The sequence below is a fragment of the Xenopus tropicalis genome, chromosome 3, assembly GCF_000004195.4.
Source record: "Xenopus tropicalis strain Nigerian chromosome 3, UCB_Xtro_10.0, whole genome shotgun sequence".
Taxonomy (NCBI): domain Eukaryota; kingdom Metazoa; phylum Chordata; class Amphibia; order Anura; family Pipidae; genus Xenopus; species Xenopus tropicalis.
In genome coordinates, this window is record NC_030679.2 from 77,606,676 (window position 1) to 77,628,805 (window position 22,130).

Here is a 22,130-nt window from a genome sequence, read left to right on the forward strand (position 1 = left end):
TATGTATCTTACCTGCTTAACACCTTATCCAGCCCAGGAGAGGAAAGGAAATCCTGTATAGTTGTTCAAAAATTATGGATTGCCCAAGAAAGTAAAAAAAGGAGTAGTTGAAATTGAGGCTTTTTGGCTTGCCACTTGTGGTCTATTGCAAAGTGTTAACCTTTATTTGTTCCTTAGCTACATGTGTTAAGGGGCAAGTGTGGCTCCATAATTTCTAGAATGAGATACCTGCCATGGTGGAAGTGCTTTAAGGTGGTTCTACATTAAGAAGGTTAGTGTAAGTAAAGCAGAATCCTATATCTGTTTTATTTGAATAAAGTAGGTTCGACAGTCCTCTTGAGGTGTCTTAACTATGTTAACATTTCCAACCATTAACAGTCATTTAAGCAAACATGAAAAGAAAAAGAATCATAAATCTGTCATATTTGTGTAATTATCATGATTTAGCTGGGTTCCAAATTGTAGTGAATGGCAACACCTTTGAATTCCACAGCACAGTGCCCCCTGGTTGGATTCAAAATGGTGTTATAAATTGAATAGCAAGAAATGTAGTTGAGGAACAGACCTGGGTCAAACCAGAGGAGTCCCACAAGCATAAGCCAGGAGGTTCAAGAATACAAGAACATCAGGAGAGTAATGTCTTACTATTGACACCATATTTTTTTTCCTTTCTTTCAATAATGATGTTTTTAGTATGCTTTTTTCCACCTAGCACAGATCTGTTAGTGGCATGAGGAAGAAGCCCTTTGGAAAAGTAAAGAAAAAACACTCAATTTATTCTACCCTTTGATGAAGGAAAAAATTATATATCCTATATAAATAATAGGATTATGTGACATTTACTAACTAAGTAATATTGTTATGTTCCTGTTTGCACACTCAGGAAGACAACATCTTTATACCTTACAAGCCATGTTCTTTCAGCTTCTAACATTTTACTGTATATTAAGCCACTGGCTCTTTCATTTGCAAGTATTGTATAATACTTTCAAAAACATTTTGGCTTCTATGCTTATCCAGTTAGGATTTATTTTCATAAGAGTTCACAGTATTTTGTTTTTGTTCTGCATCCTGAGCTGTAATTGTGACACAGCTACAAGAGAACCAAAACATGGTATACATGCAAGGGGCAGCAGATGTTTCCCTAATGTTACAGTGCAGGATGACACGGGAGACTTTTTGGACAAAGGTAGCTCCTGGCAGCAGTTCATAAATAAAAGAAAAACATGATTAGTGTCAGAAAAATTCAGACATTTAGATCTGGGGACACAGGAAAAGATGGTGATTATAATGCAGTTGAAAGGGTTCTGGAAAGGAGTTGTGTTCAGTACTTATGCACACGTGTTACATATCTGTCAGTATCCACATAAATATCTACTGAACTTGGTAGTAGGGTTTATCGGTATAATTCTTTGTGTGTCCTTCAAATTTTTGAGATATATATTAATATTCACTGTAAAGTAAATGCTTCAATTGAATGACAGCTGCATTATTTTTATATGAGTATATTCCAGGCAGGGGTGTTCCTTGGCCACCCTGAGGTGGCTTCTCAACTTACCTCATGGCAGCAGTGCCCCTGATTACATTTCTGTGAGATTATAGAGATTACACTTAATATAAATTTGCTTTGTTAAAGATACACTAACCTCAATTAGCTTTATATACTTATTTAAGTTTAGTAATGGGAATGCTTATGCTAGACCTGACAGTTGGCTTAATGTTTTGTCACAGCATAGCGAATGAAAATATACACGAAAGTTTGTGTTCAGATTTTTTGGACCCTCACATCATAAGAAAAATAATCTATTTTGAACCCATATAATAAAGCTAGGAACATCTAGAACCTTCACTAGACCCTTCTTGGACACTTGTTCTCCTCAGTTTTGTTGTCAGCCTGCATAGAAAGCTGCAATAACCCCCCCCCCCACATTTTTTTTTAAGCCACTTTTTCCCCAATTGTAATAGGAACCTGTTGCCCACAGAGCCTGACAGAAGGGAATGCTGTATCTGGCAAGATAACAACTAATGGTGTCTGACTTTTTTCTTATTGAAATACATTGACTGTCAGATGTGGATGCATGAACAAAAGACTATCCGACTTATCCAATACAACTTACATTACAGCTATGGGGATGAGATCAAATCTTGTGCCCTTGTGTGGAGTTGTATGACAAGATTTTATGGGTCAGATACTGCAGCATTTTTAAAAATCTGATCAAAATCCCCCGTCTAGTTTAGCCAAAAGACTAAGGGAGGTGGCAGATGGGAAGATTAGTCGCCTGCAATAAATCTTCGCTACTGCGGGCAACTAATTTCCCTGAAATGCCAGACGTAAATCGCCGGTGGGATGGCATACGCATCGCTTAGGTTTTCCAAAGTCGTCAAAGTTTCCTTGTTAAGCAACGTCAGAAAACTGAAGCGATGTGTATGCCATCCCACCAGCGATTTACATTCTTGCCAGTGGGATAGCAGTTCCGGGAGATTAGTTTCCCGAGATTAGTGCCTAATGGCACATGGGGAGATTTGTCGCCTACGGTAAAATCTGTGCTACCGCGGGCAACAAATCCCTCCAAGATGACGGGCCATGCCGACCGGATGCCCTAGGCAACTTGGTCGTCTTGACCCACCCCAACCAGCCCCCCCTGTGTGTACACATGCGCATGCAAACGAGCACAAAATATGCACTTACACGGGGGGGGGGGGGGAGGTTGCCGGGGCCGCTGCAGTGGGGGGAAAGGGTCCGGAACTAGAGGTATGAAAATGAAGAGGTACCTGCCTGGTGCCCCCCCATACCGTTGCGCCCTAAGCAGGTTACTCTTCTGCCAACCTCTAGTACCACCCATGTTTTGTACAGACTAAAGTCTGAATGCCCCCTAAATCATTAGTAATTTGTTGAACATACATATTTGTATTACTTTTTGTCCTGGCTTTAAATTATACGTTATTTTCAGCTCAGCAATAAAAATGTGATTCAGATTGCTGGCCTTCTACTACAGTTGCTGCTCTGCTACTCTACAGCAGGATTTTGTACCATGTACATAAAAAGTATTATAAGTGCTTCATTACTTCAATGCTAGAATAAGTCTGTTGCCTTGGAGCTTGATTATGATTTGTCTGTGTGATGATGACCAATTCCTAGCAGCATAATTAGAATAAATCTGAGAGAAGAGCATTGAAGAGCTTTGAAAAGGCCCCATTTGTGTTAATGAGTCTCAGGTGCAGTTCAATAGCCTCAGGCCTAACAGCTCCAGCTTCTATTCCAGAATATTTCATAAGCATACCGGCTGTTAAAAATGCTTCTACGAGCTACTGGGACAGACTTTTTCCTCATTACATTTCTAAATATGATTGTAAGGAATGATTATAGAGCACTTGAACACAGAAAATCACATTTAAACAACACACAGGGCATCATATTTAGTCAACAAAAAGGTGTTATTGACAAATAATATTTTTGTTTGATAATAAAAAGGAATATATATGTTAGCCTATAAAAAGACATGTTATAGCTAACTACCAGTAAGTTTATTGCAGCTGTGTTTTCAGTGCAATAATAGGTCGTGCAAATAAAGGAATTGCAAGTTGGCCATAGCCCTTTTTAAAGGGATGATTTAGAACCTTAGTCATATACCATAAGTATTTTTGTTAGTAAAGTACTCAAAAATAAACATATTGTATTTGAAATTATCTCTAATGGGAATACTGTATACCTTCCAAAACTGTGATTTTCTTTTCTTTAGTTTGTCAAACTAAGACATTTTCTAAAAATTTAGTAACATGACCAGGCGTCATAGTGTACTCTGTATGGTGCGTATTTTTTGGTGGCACATGCAATAAAATCTGCAAATAGAACTTAATCAGATACAAATAATCAGCCAGAAATGTCACATGTGGTATTTGCCTGAAGGCCCTATAAAAATTTTATGTAGCTAGAGACACCAAAGGATTGTTCACATAAGGCTGATGCCACACGTGGCGTTTTTACGCTGCGTATTTTCTAATTCTCTCGGCGGCTGAAAAACGCACTATATCATCATCGATAGAAATAACTTGAAAAGACTCGAAGCAAACCACACAAAGCGTAAATACGCTAGAAAAAGCCTTAGCACGGATTTTTCAAGCGTTTGCTGAAATACGCCAGTATTTGCACAGCAAGCTATTCCTGTGTATACACAAAGGCAGCTGCCAGACCTAGCGGAAATACGCAGTATTTTTTACTATTTCGCACTATTAGCACCATGGAAACGGGATTTGCTACGTCACCAGTACTAGGCTGAAAAACGCCATAGTCAGGGGCTGTGTGGCTTGTGCAGCGTTTTTAGGCTGAGAAAATATGCAGTGTAAAAACGCCACATGTGGCATCAGCCTAAATGTTTGTGATGTTTACACCTTGTTGGATGCTTTATGTTCTATTAGTCCAGAAAGCAGCAGATAATTAAAAATTAAAAAGTGAAATCAACAAAAGAACAGATTCAGTTTAAGGAGAAAAACATTTCTTCTAATTTGTCTAGATTTTTTGAGTTTTCACATGATAAACCATGAGATACATTTTTTTTCTTTCAATTAAATCTGGCCCAAAAGCTGACCCACAAAACCATTTGTAGAAAAGTGGAAATTCACAAAAATATTGTTAGGTTAGAAGTAGTACTGTATAACACCACTCTCCAACAGAAAGTGGTATAATATCAAATTCACAAATATTTCAAAGGTAAATTTATACTATTTAAACATTCTATACTTATGACACATTTCAGTTAGGCAGGATTTTGCCTTATTAATTTTGATCATTTTGAGTCTAGAAAAGTCTTATTAGTACAAAGATGTATATTCCAGCTCTGGCTCTGTATTCGTTCCTAACCAGCACCAACTGGCAATATTCACATATGTTGGTCTAAATGACAGATATGGACAGAGCACCACATTTGCGATTTTCCTTATTATGCAACAATTTATGTTAACGGTTTTAGCTCGTAGTCTTTTTCCAAATATATTTTGTGAATCTTCCATTACTCATAAAAATATAGGATAAGGTTAAGAATTTTTAAAATTAAGAAAGCTTTTTGTAAGTTGTGCAAATTTGTGGTTGGCCTGTTAAAGACAAATTCATTAAATCCAGTGTCTAAAAATAATAAAAATGCAAAACTGATTTTTTTTTGTTTTCATCTTTCCATTTGAGATGGTTTTGTGCATGTTTGCATTAGATTAGTATATTCTTCTAAATGCAGCTGCATAAAGGCCACTAAACCTTAAAGGAACAGTAACACCAAAAAATGAAAGTGTATAAAAATAATTAATATCTTATATACTATTGCTCTGCACTTGTAAAAGTTGTGTGTTTTCTTCTTAAACCCTACTACAGTTTATATAAATACCCTGCTGTGTAGCCATGGGGGCAGCCATTTAAATTGAAAAAAGGAGAAAAGGCACAGGTTACATAAGAAGATACCAGATAAACTGTGTAGAATACAATGGGAATCTATGCTACTTATCTGTTATCTGCTTAGTAACCTGTGCCTTTTCTCCTTTTTTCAATTTAAATGGCTGCCCCCATGGCTACACAGCAGGGTATTTATATAAACTGTAGTAGGGTTTATGAAGAAAACACACAACTTTTACAAGTGCAGAGCAATAGTATATAAGATATTAATTATTTTTATACACTTTCATTTTTTGGTGTTACTGTTCCTTTAAAAACAACTTACCCATGTAACTAAGGGCGTATATAATTATTTAAACAATGCAGATTCTGTTGTAGGTTAATTAACCTTCAATTTTAACATCCAATTCAATTTTGCATTCATATGAGTAGTTTATTAAAGCTGTTTATATATGTCAATAAATGAAAATGTCTCATATTTAAAATTCTAGCATGATACAAAAGAAAAAAGAGACTAATGAGAAAAAGTACAAAATTCTCTTAGAAATAATAATAAATATAAGAGGCACATACATTAAAACCATTCAACAGACACAATCGACCCTGATCCTTACTTTAAAATAATATGTTTGAAATATTTTGGGTGAATCTTGAGTTTAAAGATGGTTCTGCAATTTTTTTTTTTTTTTATGGAAGTACCCTTGCTTTACAAACTTTTCCTAACTTGTATATTAGCTATTGTTTCCCAATGTTTATAAATGAGCAATCTTTTTTATGCAGGCTCCAGTGCAGAAATTGTGAAGTTGGAGAGCAGTGTGGTGTAATTATGCATAGTGGGGCAGTAACCTTTTGTGATCCCTATGGGCCAAGAGAATTGGTAAGTGTGCTTTGTATGCTGAGGACTGTACTTAACATATATTTGTTCCTAAACATGAAAACTTTTTATGTATAGAAAAAGACTTGGGGTAGTTCAAGATAAATAGCTCATTCTTATTTTGCTTTTAATTGCACAAAGATGTCACTTCAAAAGCAAAAAGCCAGCTTGTTTACTTCTAACCCAGTGTCTCTGGAATGCAAGTAAAGTAAAATAGCAAGATGAATAACAAATCAGCATTTAGAAACAAACTCAAAATGTTTCATAGGTTTCTGTTATGAAGTGTTAATATTTGACTATGTTGTTATAGAGTTCCTTAAGTTCATTTATTTGTCACATCAAGCATAAATCAGAGATCTCTTTTGTGTGTTTCCATCAAATGCTCATTAATTCCAATAAAGACCCTGACAATTGCCCTTCGCTTTCAACCATCCCTCTGAACCCCATTGTTAAATATCTTAATAAAACACCAAGAGCCAGAAATGGGTAAAAAGAGGCCACATCATTTATTTCCATTTTATCAAATAAATAGGAAATATTCAAAGCCAGAATTCCATAAGAGATCGCTACTATGCTCTGCTGTTCCTTACTGAAGACTTGAGATCAGCACTATGTCATTATATCCACCACTGAGTATTAGGCTGCCTCTACCTACAGAGAGGATGGCCCCAAACTCTGCAAACAGCAGGAGCTGCATCTCCCACCATGAGAGAAGTTCAGCAGCCCTGCTGCCGGTCCTGAATCTGCAGTGCCTCGATGATAGGAAATCCAAGCAGGCTGTCACCTAGCACAAGCAGTAGTAGCATCTGTATCAATCAACCCACCGTGCAGTCAAAGGAGAGAAGCTCTTAAAAAAAGAAGAACTTAAAATACATTAGCATATAGCCACTGTTTTGATCCAGAGGAAGGCAAAATACCCAGCCTGAAGCCTGTGCCAATTATGCCTCAAGAAGGAAAGAATTTCTTCCTGACCCCCCCGGTGAACGAAATGGACTTTCATTTAACATAAATAATACCATGCAGACTCTCATATTCGTACTGGATAATGTTACCGAAACCACAACATAACAGTGCATATAGGAAAACATTCACATTCTGTTAATAATAGATAATATGAGAGCATAAAGAAGAGAATGTCCTGGCATTGTACAAAATATGCAAAAAAGAGGGGAGGGTGGGTGGGATGTTTCTACCTGTTCAGAAGATAGGAAGTGAACTGCTTCTCTTGTGACATCACATCCCTATCCTTCTCCACCCCCAGCCCAGCTTTCCCCCTCCTTAACTTATTGCTTCTCACCCAATCACAGCTGCATCTGATTTTGCCAATCTTTAAACATAAACCAGTGTAATCTGTCTGCTAGTCATTCGGATCCCTTGTCATGCAGCCCCTGCGTTTATAGCTTCAGGGCTTCCTTTTTTACCTGTTTTTATCAAGTGCCCCACATGTCAGCTAAAGATCTGCTTTACAGGTTTAAATTAATGCTACACTGATATATTAGCTACATTTTTCATATTTGCCACAAATTTAACCTGGTATATCTGAATTATTTTCAGTGCATGCGTGGCTAGCTGTCATACCTTTCTTAAGCCTAGGGAAAAATACATCCATATTCTGCCTCATACCTAAGGTACACATTTTCTATATGGTAAGTCTAGAAAGGCACATTCTGTTCACAAACTACTGCAGTGTGGATGATTTCTCTTCACAATGACAACCAATGCCACAAAGGTCATATAACAGCCTTTGTTTTGATTGAAAAGGAGCCTAGATTGAGCACTGTGACACCATTTACACACTAAGGGGCACATTTACTAATCCACGAATGCGAATCCCGAATGGGAAAAAAATCGGATTGGAAATGAAAATTTTGCGACTTTTTCGTATTGAGCAATTGTAAACGGCGGAAAAACCAATCCGATTTTTTCGCGACGGCGACAAAAAAGTAGCGGAAAATATACGATAAAGTCGTAACGGCGACGGAAAAATCGCGAGACATACGAAAAAGTCGCAACGACGATGAAAAAGTCGCAAAAATACCAATCATTACGAAAAACCGTGTTCGGACACTTTCGGTCCGTTTGTGCATTAGTAAATCTGCCCCTAAATATCCTGAAAATTTGGCTTTATGGTTGATACAGCAATGTGGTAATTTATTTATATTTTGTTATTAGTTAAAGGGCTTCACAAAAAATGCTGTACCTGAAAGGTGAGCTTACATTTAAAGAGGCTTAAAATCCACTGGTATAGCAAAAATGCTTTATCCAGACAATGCTGCTTTGCATTTACACATAATAGTTATATCTTCTGTAAGGAGAAAAACTAAAATACGTCAATCATATTCTTGCACGTAAGATCAGTGCAGTCCACATGCTCTGTTGCTACATTATAATAAAATGTTGTTGTACAAGGAAGCCTTTTAAACTTTTGAACAGGCTGGGAACAACAGCTTCTTAGGTCCCAACAAGCACAACTAACGAGCCATAAAAGGAAAGTATATTCCCCTTTTCAACATGAACTCACTTGTACCGAACATACTTTTTAACTTTTTAATAGATAAATATCTATGTATTTTGTACTTTATAGCACTAAACAAGAAAATGATCTGCATCTGTGCCATGTTGTAAGTATTTAGGGTAATATCCCTGCTGATAGGAGGGTGTTGAGTCCTTAAGTCTAGGGACGATTACTGACAGGGTCAGACTGGACCAGTGGGACACTGGGAGAAAACTTGGTGGGCCCCACCAACCCAGGCCCACTCCCTGCTCTGAATTTTGTGGGCTTCAACCCCACCCCTGATCATAGCTGCATGCAGGAGGCTGGTGGTAGGTTTGAGGAGTTAACAACTGGGATGCGGGACCCCTGAGGTGGCAGCCCCGGTAGGCCCCAGACACCCCAGTCTGACACTGCAGGCAGGAATGAGACAGAGCAGGTGTAGAGACAGGACAAGGCAGAAATAGGACAGAGCAGGTGTAGAGACAGGACAAGGCAGAAATAGGACAGAGCAGGTGAAGAGACAGGACAGATTCAGCACAGGAATATGCACCAGAACATGCAGGACTGAGGCAAGGCAGGGACTGGAGCAGGCACAGGACTGAAGGGATGAAAAGTATGCAAAAGAGTATCAATGAGTCAAAGTTAGAACTCAGTATTTGATAAATATGCTTCTAAAAATCCGATAGGAATGAATAGAACGTGGATGAGTTTTTATGTATTAAGCTCTAAACATTTTTATAAATCTGTCCCCAAGTGTAGCAACCTAAACTGGAAATGTATGGCCACATAACTGATATATTGCATCAAATTAAAATTTGCAGATTGTTAAAAAAAACAATTCTGTTATTTTAATATATAGAACTAACTCCCAAGTATTTAAAATGACTTCATTGTACTGCTTTATTCAATTCTGACCTGGAGTTTTTAGCACCTCATGCAAATTTTGGCAAAGATGTCACTTTTGTCATTCTGTGATTTTTTTATTCAAATGCATTTTTCCAAGTTTTGACACTTTTTGTAATTTTTAGAGCAGTGCATGACTTAATAACACATAGAATTTGGAGAATTGTTGACCTTTAATTCTTCTTAATAAGAAACTGATAATATTGAGCATTATGATTATTTCTCTTTGATATGTATCATCCAGGAATACTGAAATATATATTGTCATGTAGAGATATTAATTGCATACTAGTAATCTTACACTAACTTAGAAGTTTAAATTGGCTTAGGTGCCTTAGATACATTTAATGAAATTGAACATTGAGTGTTTTTTTTAATTACCGTATATACTCGAGCCGATCCGAATATAAGCCGAGGTACCTAATTTTACCTAAGAAAACTGGAAAAACCTATTGACTCGAGTATAAGCCTTGGGTGTCACCAGTAGGGCTGGTGCGAGCGGGCCAGCACACAAAGTGTGCTCACACTTTGGTTTAATTGAGTATCCCAAAAATTTCCCCCTGTCTAGCCTAAGAAATATATATAGGGTATAGAGTGTTTTAGACAGTGGTGGCCCAAGAAAGGTACTAGAAAGGGACTAGACAAGGTGGAGTAGGCAAAGATCAGGAGAAACTGGAAAAGGCAAAGAACAGGACCAACTGGCCTGACAAGTGCGGGACAGGTAGGAGCAAGTTGGAACAGGCATAAAACAGGACAGACAAAAGCAGGACGGAACATTTAGATAATCCCCTACTCCGCATTATAGCATTTACATTGCTAATACCAGAAATATATTGAATTCTTATCACTACTTTATATATATAACTTTATATAAATGCCCATGCCTCAGCTTGTAACAACCATAATGACTTGTATGGACCTTAAGTAACACAGGCAGGGCAAACATTGGGCCGGTACTCCAGTATGACTTGTTCGTATCAGCTTTTGTTGTGACTTGTGGCAGGTGCAGAAAAGGAGCAGTTGTGAGTAAAAAAGGTTGCATTGTGGGATAAAAATGGCAAAAAAGGTCTAAGATCAGGCCATGAGTAACTGAAGGGGGCGCGACTGCGGCGCCCAGCAGAAGAGCGCACAGTTAGCAGGATGGCGGTTCTGGGAAGCTGGCATAGACAGAGAGCGCACGCACGCACAGGTATGCACGGACACAAGTCCATCTGCGGGGGGGGGGGCACATCGGCACATCAAGCACAGTCAGCACATCCATACCATATACTCGAGTATAAGCCGAGGGTTACTTTTTGAGCACATTTTTAGTGCTGAAAAACTCGGCCTATATTCAAGTATATACGGTATACAGCAGTTATTAAACTTTTAGAGACATCAACCTTTCAAACTAAATTTCAGGATTTTTATCCCACACTTGGCCATACCCAGTTACACCCTGAGGCTTTACGTGGCTGTGCCTTGCCATACTTTAGCATGCCATCCATGTATAGGTTTGATAATGAGAATGATGTTTGTAAAGTCATGCATAATTGTGTAAGCACTATATAAAAGAATAATAAATGATGAATTTGTACTTTTTAAATTTTTTAGATATCTGTTCAAATGAATACAACTACTGCATCTGTTTTACAGTTTTCTATTGGTAAGTACACTGAAATTAATATACTGAATATCATAATCAGGTGCAAAAAACAAGGAGTTTGTGATGAAGAATGAAGGTGGTAAAGTGTGGTGCATGGGTAGGAAGGGTGCTGGTCCTCCAGCATGAGAAAACAAGTGCATAAACAGATATCTTTAGTACGCAACCTTTCAGCTACAGCTATCAGTACCGCCGAGAACCAGAGGGATTACAAAGAGTGAAGTTCAACTGCAACTGCTGGGTTTCTGTTGGAGATTCGGGACATAAACCTAAAAAGACAATTATTACAGTTTATCAGTATGTAACTTTTGGCTATGCTAACAATAAATTTCTTAACAAGAAACCATCATTAAGGATAGAAGCTGAAGGCCATTTCTTCTACATTAAAAACTTGGTCCTTTTTTCATTGTCTTCAATGTAATCCAGCAATGTAGAATATATAAAGTGGAGACATGCTGATATTTCTGTGTCAGGCCACAGATGCTATAATCTGTGACATGGAGAGGTTTTAGGCTACTAAAAACCATTGATTCCTAAAAAAACATGAAGTTAAGATGAAGCACAAGGTGTTTTCTTATTATTAAATAGAAAAGCTAAATCATTTAGTTTGTATGAATCATTTGTTTAAAAAAGGCTCAGCAGAAAATAGTATTCCTGTATTTCTTAACTTTCTGGATAATAGGTTCCTGATAGTAGAGCGCTGCTTTGAAAACTAGAAGTGATTTTGCAAAGATTCTTTAACTTCAAATAGTAGAGGATGATATCATTTCATTATGTGCCTATTCATCCCACTGTACAGAATGTAGCTTGATAGCTTGGTTTCATCACTCATGCCTGATGAATGTATGGGACAAAATCAGGATGAGGATGATTGGTTTTGAACATGTCTAATCTAAGTAAAAGAAATGGATATGATTAAAATTTGAGTCCCTGTTGTGGTGCAATATATAAAGATGGACAGCAGATGTTCATGCACTGGCATCCAGGCAACCAAAGCAGATGGGCTCAATGTAAATATGCAGTGACTTTTCAACTGCCCTTTGTTTGTTTTGAAATATTGCATACACCAGGTGATAACAATATAATACAACAATAGTAATTCTGAAAATGGCAACATTTAAATTCAGGCTATATATTAATATATTTTGCTTAAATGAAAGACAGTATTATAAAGAACAGTTTAGCCTTATATGCATTTGATAAATTGTATTTTCCATTGCCATGTTCTGATACAATGCCCTTTCTTTTGACTCTCCAATTTATTACATTCATTTATGTCAGTGGTGGCAATAGGTATCCAATTGTTATGATATCACAATTGTAGCTTTTGTAACCAGCATCTTTGTTTAATTTCCTAAAAGGCTACCCCAAGTAGAACCCTGTTCCCTTCAACCCAGGCTGATGTTAACTGTGGGCCCTGTATGCACAATATAGGAAGAATATGTAAGCAGTTATCACCTGCAGGGCAATGAGACATACAGTCAAAGTTACAGCAAGTTCTAGAGATTTTTGTTTATTTTGTTCTAAAGCATGTTTTTTGGGGGGGGATGATGATAGGTGGTTGGTTGGTTAGATGTTACTTTGTTGGCTAAGATGTGATCTAAAATATCCTAATTGTAAAAATATTAATGCTAAGCAGATTTGACCAAGTTGCCACTATTGCTTGTCCTCCAAAATTGTCTTCTATTCTTATGTTCTTTATTTGGTGGATTGGATACATTTTTATGACCTTACTTTTTTGCTTTTTAGTGCTTTCAGGTTAATTTTAATTTTTTTAAGTTTATTTGGCCAGTTGACTTACAAAGTTTTATTTCAGGTTATTGTAACCTTGTGCTTACAGTATAATGGTACATTTAAATGCCCAAGGCTGTGTTTTATTAATATGTTTGACTTTCCAGCTCAACTTTCTAAACATTCTTGTGAAGTGACACCTAAGGCAAGGTTTTCAACTCACCTCATGGCAAAAACAACACTGTGATTAGTCTGAACAGAGCCCTGACCTCAACCCAACTGAATACATATGGGAAAAGTTGTAACGTCAGAATTGATCAGCGGTGCCCAACCTATTACATGCAAATGGCTGCAAATCTCACCAACAGTGTCCAAAGGCTGTTATACCTGTAGTGTCAAAGAGAGGACTGACTTAATTTTAATACCAGTCACTAATACATACAAAATAGAATACAAGTATATTGTAAAATGTATTAGAATATCATTTTCTTGCATAAGGCAAAAAAATTACTTAGCTGGAGTTCTACTTTAAGCATTTCTGTGCCAAGAGTTCCTGATCTATCTGCATCATGATCATAGACTTTTTTGTTTGGGGAGGCTAAAGATGGGACTGACTTAAAACTAATATGGGACGTACTGGATTCACTGCTTGCATAAAAATGAGCCTCCCAACTACCTTCAAATGTGCATAGGATGTTAAAGTATTCATACATGCACTTCTGTGAGGGGTCCCCATCCATTTGTGTTTGTGATCAGTTAGCTAAAATGTGTTTTAGTTAGTTTTATAGAGAGAAAGGCAATGGGTATTGGGACATCCCAGGCACATTATATACAGTGAGATGCAGTGGGTACTGATGGCAGATATTCAGGCCCTGGCACTATAACACGGGCACTGAAACACAACATTTGGTTTGGGTTTATTTCCCAGCTCTGCGGGCTTATGAGGACTCCACTGTAACTTACTAGAAATTAAAAATATAATGACAAAAATAAGAAAAAAGTAAGTGCAAAAACAGCAACAATAAAAAAATATATAAAAGCACAATTAGCTTTTTCAGGGGGAAAGAGTTAATTTAGGACTGTAGCAAGGGGGATGGGGATACTATAAATGCCAGGTGACAAAAATCATTTAATTTCAGCTAGTGATTCAGCCTTTAGAACATATACAGCATAGTACCTGTGGGATGAAATTTGCAGCAGAAGTTCAGAGTTGGTGAGGATCTTAGGAAAAGTTTACAGCCAAGATACTTCTTACTAGTCTTCATTCCTGCAGTGCCTTCAGTTTGTAATATCTCCCCAGCCCTGCCCACACCTGTGCCTTGTTGGTCAATTTTATTGTCTGTCAAGAGACCTATGCTCTGATTGGAGAAACTACTAGAAGAAAGATCCAGTCAGCACAGCCGATTGCAACAGAACTGGAGCTTGCAGGAATGCAAGAAGATTTCCTAGCCTTATTTAAAGTCTGCCTATGATCATGAATTGCAAGAAAATACATTGTGTGCAAAGAAACAGAACCGATGGCATCCGCTCAATGGTACTTTTATAATTGTACCATAGATTCTATGGTGGATGAAGTATTAAAGGTTACTAAAAGCTATGATTTATCATATTTTATAGAAGAAAAGGAAATAGAGACTGCACTCAAACAAGTTTTGTCTGGGGAGCTTACTCCTATCATATTTTATGCCATAGATATACTGCAAATGCTATAAAATAATTTATTCTTTTTTAACACATAACTAACATGCGTTTAACTTTCTTTCTTTATAAATAATGATTATTTATAATATAAAACTTAATTAAAAGTGCCCCTCTGGGAAATTAGTGTTATAGATTGTCCAATCAAGGTGTGATTTATCATTTTTATATTAATTCTGACTTCTAAGGCAGGGATGAATCTGCTGCTTACTCTAAGAAACAGCAGTAGTGACATTATTGATTTTATAATTTAACATATGAAGAAATCAATGGGATGTGGTAGGGTCACTTGTCAACTCCCTGTTATTATCTACTTTTTATTTCAGGGTCAGGATCATGCAGGTTCAGCTATTCAGACCCTGGAATTGTGGTGTCATACACAAAGAATAACTCATCTAGTTGGGTTCCATTGGAGAGAATTAGGTTTGTTCCATTATTTAAATATGAAGCACTACCTATTATTTTGGTATTGTTTAGGGTTCTTTTGTAGTTCTACAATTTTTATGTAGTGAGTTCTCTTTTCACATGACAAAGATATACACGTATTGCCATATTTTTGGCAATAAGGTACTTATATAAATATAAATGGTAATAATTAATTGCAGACTATAAATCACAAATCTCCACTTTATTTGCAAATATTCTATGTAGGTAATTGGAAATAAAAAGCATTTTGCTTAGGGCTTTGCCACAATGGACCTTTTGGTCATATGAAATAACAAAATAATGCATTAATCCCAAATTTAAGAACTATTTTTTACTTGTAAGAATTACCATACATTCAATAAAAGAAAAATATATGTCTGCTTTGACCAACTCGTGTTATTGTAAATGAAACAGAAAGGTCTTATTTTAAATACTATACAGCTTTTCTTTTATTGTCATATTACAGTGCTCCTTCCAATGTTAGCACCATCATTCACATTATCTACCTACCCCCTGAAGTTAAAGGGGATAGTGTGAAATTCCGTTGGAGGCAGGAGAACATGCAGGCGGGGGATGTGTATGAAGCTTGCTGGGCACTGGATAACATTTTGATAATCAATGCTGCTCATAAAGAAGTTGTTTTAGAAGACAATCTAGATCCAATGGACACAGGAAACTGGCTTTTTTTCCCTGGTGCTACAGTAAAGGTATTTATACATTTGTTTTTACTGCTTAATCAGTGCGGAGTTAGTGCAAAGGGCATTAAAATAAAGCAGAAAATCATCAGATAAAATACAGGTACTTACATGTGTTAGAGCAGATTACATTTTGAAATGGCAGTGTTACAATATTTCAGCCTGAAACATGTCCTAATTAGAAGGCATAGCTCTCTTTTTATCATATCTATCTCCTGTCTAAAAATGAATGATAGCCGTTTCAAAAAATCATTCAGATACTCATAGGCCATTAATATATTTTATTGGACGGTTTATCAATATCACGCCTTATTAGTCCACTCATCTGAATCTTTGTGTGATAATAGGCAGATGTTCTGCTCTGTTTTTTTGAACATGCATTATTTAAACAAGCTGTGACCCTGATGAACTGATACAACGGGTAAGTCTGTTAAAGAGTATTGAACAGTTGTATATTGTAAATTCTGCATTGTTCTTGAAATATTATTCTGCTATTTTACCATTACTTTCAGAAATAAGGATGCAAAGCAAAATGGCCTGCAGTTACATTGATTTAGTTAACTGTACACATTCGTAGGAAAATAACATGAACTTTCTTAGGCACCACAGCAAAATCTTTAAGACCCCACCCCTAGTTTACAATTTCTGTGTAAGATAATCTGATTTGCACACATATAATAAAATATCACATTAGCTAAGAACAATTTTAGGCTTCTTCATTTATGACCCCACCAGCTGCTGGTTTAATATTTTTGAGACACTTAGTTACTGGAATCCAGATGAATATTACACTTCTGATATTAAAGCAAACTTGGGAAACACATGGATACCCAAACTACACTTGTTTGATGGGCTGGCCTGTGGGCAAGAGAAGGCACATTGCTAAAAAATGCACAAAAATAAATTTTCCTTTAAGCTGGCCAGCATTTTACAGCCTTTGGTAAAGGACCACCTCAGGCAAGGGTCTTACATTGCCACATGACATACTGATACTGTCTTACCAAAAGTATATGGAGATGTGCTTGTCTAACATTTTATTCCAAAACCAAGAATATTTGTATGAACTTGGTGCTCATTTTGCTGCAGTTACAATTGCTACTCTCAACAATATGGTATGTGAAATGACTGTTGAGGGGCCTTCCCACACTGTTGCCGCATAGTAAAGAGTAATGAGTATTGTATGCTGCAACTTTAAGGTTTGCTGTACTGTAATCAAATTTCACAGTCCATATAATGTTTTTGGGCAGGGAGCATTTCCCTGACATGCACCAAATTCTGACTTGGTTATGAGAAAGGAAGATAGTGAAGTGTGATTAATCACATCCCTTTACACCCCTCCTGCTGAATTTTGGCATTGCACATAAAACATATTGGGCCATATAATGATTGCTCATACAGTTCTTTCTGAAATTTTCTCATAACTGCATAGGTACTATAATTAGCTCCAATATCTTAAAAACAATATGACAAGTGTGCCTATGGACCATTGTACTGTTTTACTGGCCCTTCCCTAACACTTTAGTTATAGACAAAAGTGGTTCCTTGACTCAAGCACTGCCTGCATTATATCTCCTCTATATGGTTCAGAGGTGCTTTTAGAGATATAGATTTAAGATCTAAGTTTGGTTGCAAGGAATAATGTATTTGGCCCCTCTTTCAATTACAGACTCAATGGGGGGAATTCACAAAAGTGCTGATATTGAGACAAAATAAAAATTTTCCACCTAATTCACAAACCTCTGTCTCCACTTTTGTGAATTTGTCTTTTAAACAGACAGTCTTCAGATTTTGTCATTTTCCCAACATTTTTTTAATGAATTTGCCTTTAGCTCTTAGTAAATCCTTCAGTGCCCCCCAAACCCAGTCCCACAGCTACATGAGCCTCTGGGTAAGGGATTTACCGGCAGGATTTGGCATTTCATTTGCCATTTGTCATTTCAGTTTGGGGGCATTTCCTGAGGGGTAATTTTAGTTTGCCCAGGGAAACTATACATCATTTTTTTCAGGACAATCTGGGCTTTCTAATGTTTTCTATATTTCTGTGTAATTCCACTTCTGTAACGAGATGTAAGGGTCTGATACCTTCTTCTCTAGCCCCTACTCATTACTGGGCAGCAGTGGCCCCCACACCAACATGCCCGGTGATAGGGGCCCAACAGGACTAGGGCCAACTGGGTTTTTATCCAGTGCCCTGTTGGGACCAGTCCAACCCTGTACCCCAATATCCCAGTTTGGGTGCCAGTGTGTATATGCTGTCAAGCAGCTCTGTAGTTCTGGACATGCTATGGGGGCACAGATAAGTTGGGGCAAATGTCAGTGAAGTGATTAAAGAGGGGGCACTGCTGCTAAAACTAAACATTTTCCTGGAAGGCTTTACTTTTCCTTTTAATAAAAATGTTTACAATATATTCACAAAAACTGTTATTATTGCCTCATTGATTAAGCTAAAACTAGCATAATCATGCAAATGTCAGGTAAAAACTTTTTATATATAAGATATTAATTAAACTTTTTTTAATCAGTGTTTTACTTGTTTATAAAATGTTAATGAGGCTCCTATTGTTCTAGGGTTAGACAGAAACTTGCCCCCTAACAATAGGCTGCTAATCCCCATTAATATGTTAATGATCCCCCAATGGGGCCCCCCAGAGGTGTGAAATGGAGACTGGGGGAAACCAAACAAAACAGAAGATCTTAGAATTGGCCTGACAGTTACACTGAGCTTCACTCCATTTTGAAAATGTCGGGGAAAAATGTCGAGAAAATATGTCGTTTAAACGACAAATTCACAAAAGTGTCTGTAAACTGTCTTTCTTTCACCAAAAACGGAAAAGTGGCAGTTGAGTCGGAATTTAGGTGGATTTCTGTTTGTGAATCTGGAGAAAGTGTTTTCCACCAGTTTTTCCACCACTTTTACTCCAAAAAAAGGCAACCTACACTTTTGTGAATTCCCCCCAATGTGCAGGCACAAAGGACTTTCAATAATTTAAATGACCTATAATAAGGACATCGCCATCAGTGATGGCTTTTTTTATGTAATAAGATATCCTGATCCCAACCCCCAATAGAAATCAATTTTAAACAAATCCATATGGGGGATTTGTCCTGAATACCTTGCTTAGAAGATGTAAAACTCATAAAAGTTAGCCCAGACACTAGAGCTTAGAGAGCACTAAAATGACTAATGAGAGTGCAAAGGCACTGTGGAGCCAAGCCGCCTGCACTGTTCCCCCTGCAGCTACATAAATACGTTTCAATGTTAATTTAAAAAAAAAAAAAAATATATATATATATATATATATATAAATGTATGTTGTCACAGCAGATGGCGGGTGATAGTCTTTGGCCATTTAATCTCTGGTGTTGTTTTGATGTCTTCTACATGCCCAATGCATTCAGTTATAAAATAGCTATAAAGTTTGTTAAGATATTTGGTAAAGGTGAAACGCATGGTAAGGACTATCGCTTATGTATTCTCTAATAAAGCTGTGGTGAACCCACACAACTGTGTCCGTTATGTCAGCTCATCAGGGTAAGTTTAAGAAGGGAGGGAATAAGTCTCCACTGTCATGTAAATTCTGTATAATGGTTATTTTTTACACATTAAATAAAAAATCAATGTTGCCTGTTTTATTCCTGTTTTGCTTTAACTTTTTTAAAGACACAGTTTGCTTATGTCTGACCTCAGTTACTTAAAGGGTAAACTAAATAAATACAAATAAATCCCTGCTGATGCCTTTAATCTTTTACCTGCTGTACAACCCAGCTTTTAAGCAAAGTACATATTGAATATATGTAATTCCATAAAATCTACTCACAGACATTGGCATGTTTAGGTTTTATCAGTGAGATTATTTGCTATTTTTATCTCAAAAGCTGCTTGAGGCAGGTTTTATGGGAGGTGTAAATGTTTGAGAGTTCAGTGTTTATTTAACAATATTATGTGTCAATATTTTAGAAAGATCCAAAAAACTGATTCTACACGATCTGTAAATAATATTTCCACTAAATCCAGAAATTAAATGTTTTTTATAAACACAGTAACATATCTTTTCTTTGGCCATTTAATCTCTGGTGTTATTTTGATGTCTTTTACAAGTCCACTGCATTCAGTTATGAAACAGCTATAACGTTCGTTAAGATGTTTGGTAAAGGTGAAACGCATGGTAAGCACTATCGATTATGTATTCTCTAATAAAGCTGTGGCCTAACTCACACACAACTGTGTCTGTTATGTCAGCTCATCAGGGTAAGGTTAGGAAGGGAGGAAATAAGTCTCCAACGTCATGTAAATTCTTTTGAGCTGAGTATAATGGTGTTTATTTAACATCATTATATGTCAATGTTTTAGAAAGATCCCAAAAACTGATCCTACAAGATCTGTAAATAATATTGCAACTAAATCCAGAAATTACATGGTTTTTATAAACACAGTAACATATCTTTTTAGTGATTAATTTTCAGCATTTAATTGATTATATTTAGAAAGTTTCTTATTTTTCTTAGGTTAATCTAATGCATAATAGTTCATGCAGTATCCCCACTGTTTGATAGAGTTGACATGAAAACACCAGGATTCTTTAGACAGGTCACCTACTAAACATCTGTAATGTCATTGTACCGATGCTGGTGCATACCTCCCAACTGTCCCGATTTTCATCACTACATAACAACACCGCAATTTCAGCATCAAATTCAGGGTAAAGAGTTTGTCTGCCCCTTGTTTCAGTGCCCAAATTTAGCTCCTTATTAGTTTTTTGGTTGCGCAATTAAAATCCCTGATTTTCAGTTTATTGTTTCATGGCCTGTTTCCTGATTATTCTGTTTGCTACCTGCCATGACCTGTGCTCAAACTTTGACTACCGGTTTGTTTAACCATTCTAGTAACATGCCATTGGACTTGTACCTGAGCTGCAGCCTGATTATTGCTGTAAAAATCCTGGTCAAGTGGTCCAGTTAACAGTGGATTTTTTTTTTACATTAATATGATTTGAATGTACAGGGTTTTGATTTGATATTGTGAATGTGAGAGATGTTAGGAAACTATGCAGGGCAGAAGCTTAGTTAGGATAATTGACAGTATATTCTTACTCGTTATAGTTGTTCAGGAGACTACAGTTCCTATGCAGCCTGACAGTGACTAACATAGCCCTCTTTCATTTATGGATTACCTTACATTTCTCTTGTCACAATGAGCTGAATTATATAGTATGACATGCATATTGACGGAGAGCCAATTAAATATTATGCTGACATGTTGGAAGGCTGATATAATAACATACTTTGTTGGCTTTTTGCAGTGCCTCCTGTCTTCGGTTTGTCAAATTATTATGGGTGGCATTTTTCCATGTGGAAACTGGTATTTATTGCGTTGTAATACAATTAAGTTTAATTAAATAGTATGGCTCTTTATTTAAAAAAAACAAACATTTCAGCCCCAATGTATAGACTAATTCCCAAAAAGGCAAAACATTTTTTAGGTGCATGCAATCAAAGAATTTTTTCTAAGATCAAAATGTTTTTTTTTCTGATAAAAGTTATGTTTAATACTATGGGGCAGATTTATCAAAATGTGAGTTTAGAGCTTAATACATAAAAACTCACAGATGGTGAGTTCTAACTTTCACCCATTAATAAATACACTTCTAAAACTCCCATAGGAATGAATAGAACATGGGTAAGTTTTTATGTATTAAGCTCTAAACTCACATTTTGATAAATCTGCCCCTACATATATTTGTTATGTGTTTTTGCTTATGACTAATTTTTCCCCCAAGTGTAAGTTTATTAAAGCATTTTACAAATGCTCCGAATCTACGGCAAAATTGTGAAATAGCAAGCATTTTAGCATTCTATTAAAAAATATTGGTTTTAAAAATTTCTTCACAGACTATACATGTATTTCAGAAATATAATTCCAAGCAACTTTCCAATAAATGTTAATTAAATAAATGTTAGTTTTAGAATTACATTTTCCTTTATTTTACCAAAACTGTTTTTGTGAGGAGATCCCATTCCCATTTTAAATAACCTTACCTGGTGAAAGTTCTGCTGGGGCAGAGTATAGTTTTGCATTTTTGGGTAGGAAATTAATTTATTAAACTAGAAAGGGAAGAACAAACTTCATGTTAGTTTGAAAAACGTGAAGTCACTGAATGAAATCTGATTGGTGGTTGGTGGCTCCACCCACTTCTTTTAAACCTGAAACTGCAGTTACCCAGTGACTAACTGCAAAGTTTAGGGACCCTAGGATTAATAGTTAAAGAATAGCAGTAGGTTGCATTTCCCCA

General features: G+C 36.6%; 1 protein-coding gene across 5 annotated transcripts in view; it reads left to right on the forward strand.

Annotated features, from left to right (window-relative positions):
- Positions 1-22,130, forward strand: part of reln (reelin) — a 258,716-nt gene that overhangs the window by 122,344 nt on the left and 114,242 nt on the right. For all 5 annotated transcript variants that reach the window (XM_031897689.1, XM_012958659.3, XM_012958660.3 and 2 more), the window contains 4 exon segments: positions 6,158-6,254; positions 11,242-11,293; positions 15,046-15,142; positions 15,612-15,852. In XM_031897689.1, the coding sequence (XP_031753549.1) occupies positions 6,158-6,254; positions 11,242-11,293; positions 15,046-15,142; positions 15,612-15,852 (487 nt within the window).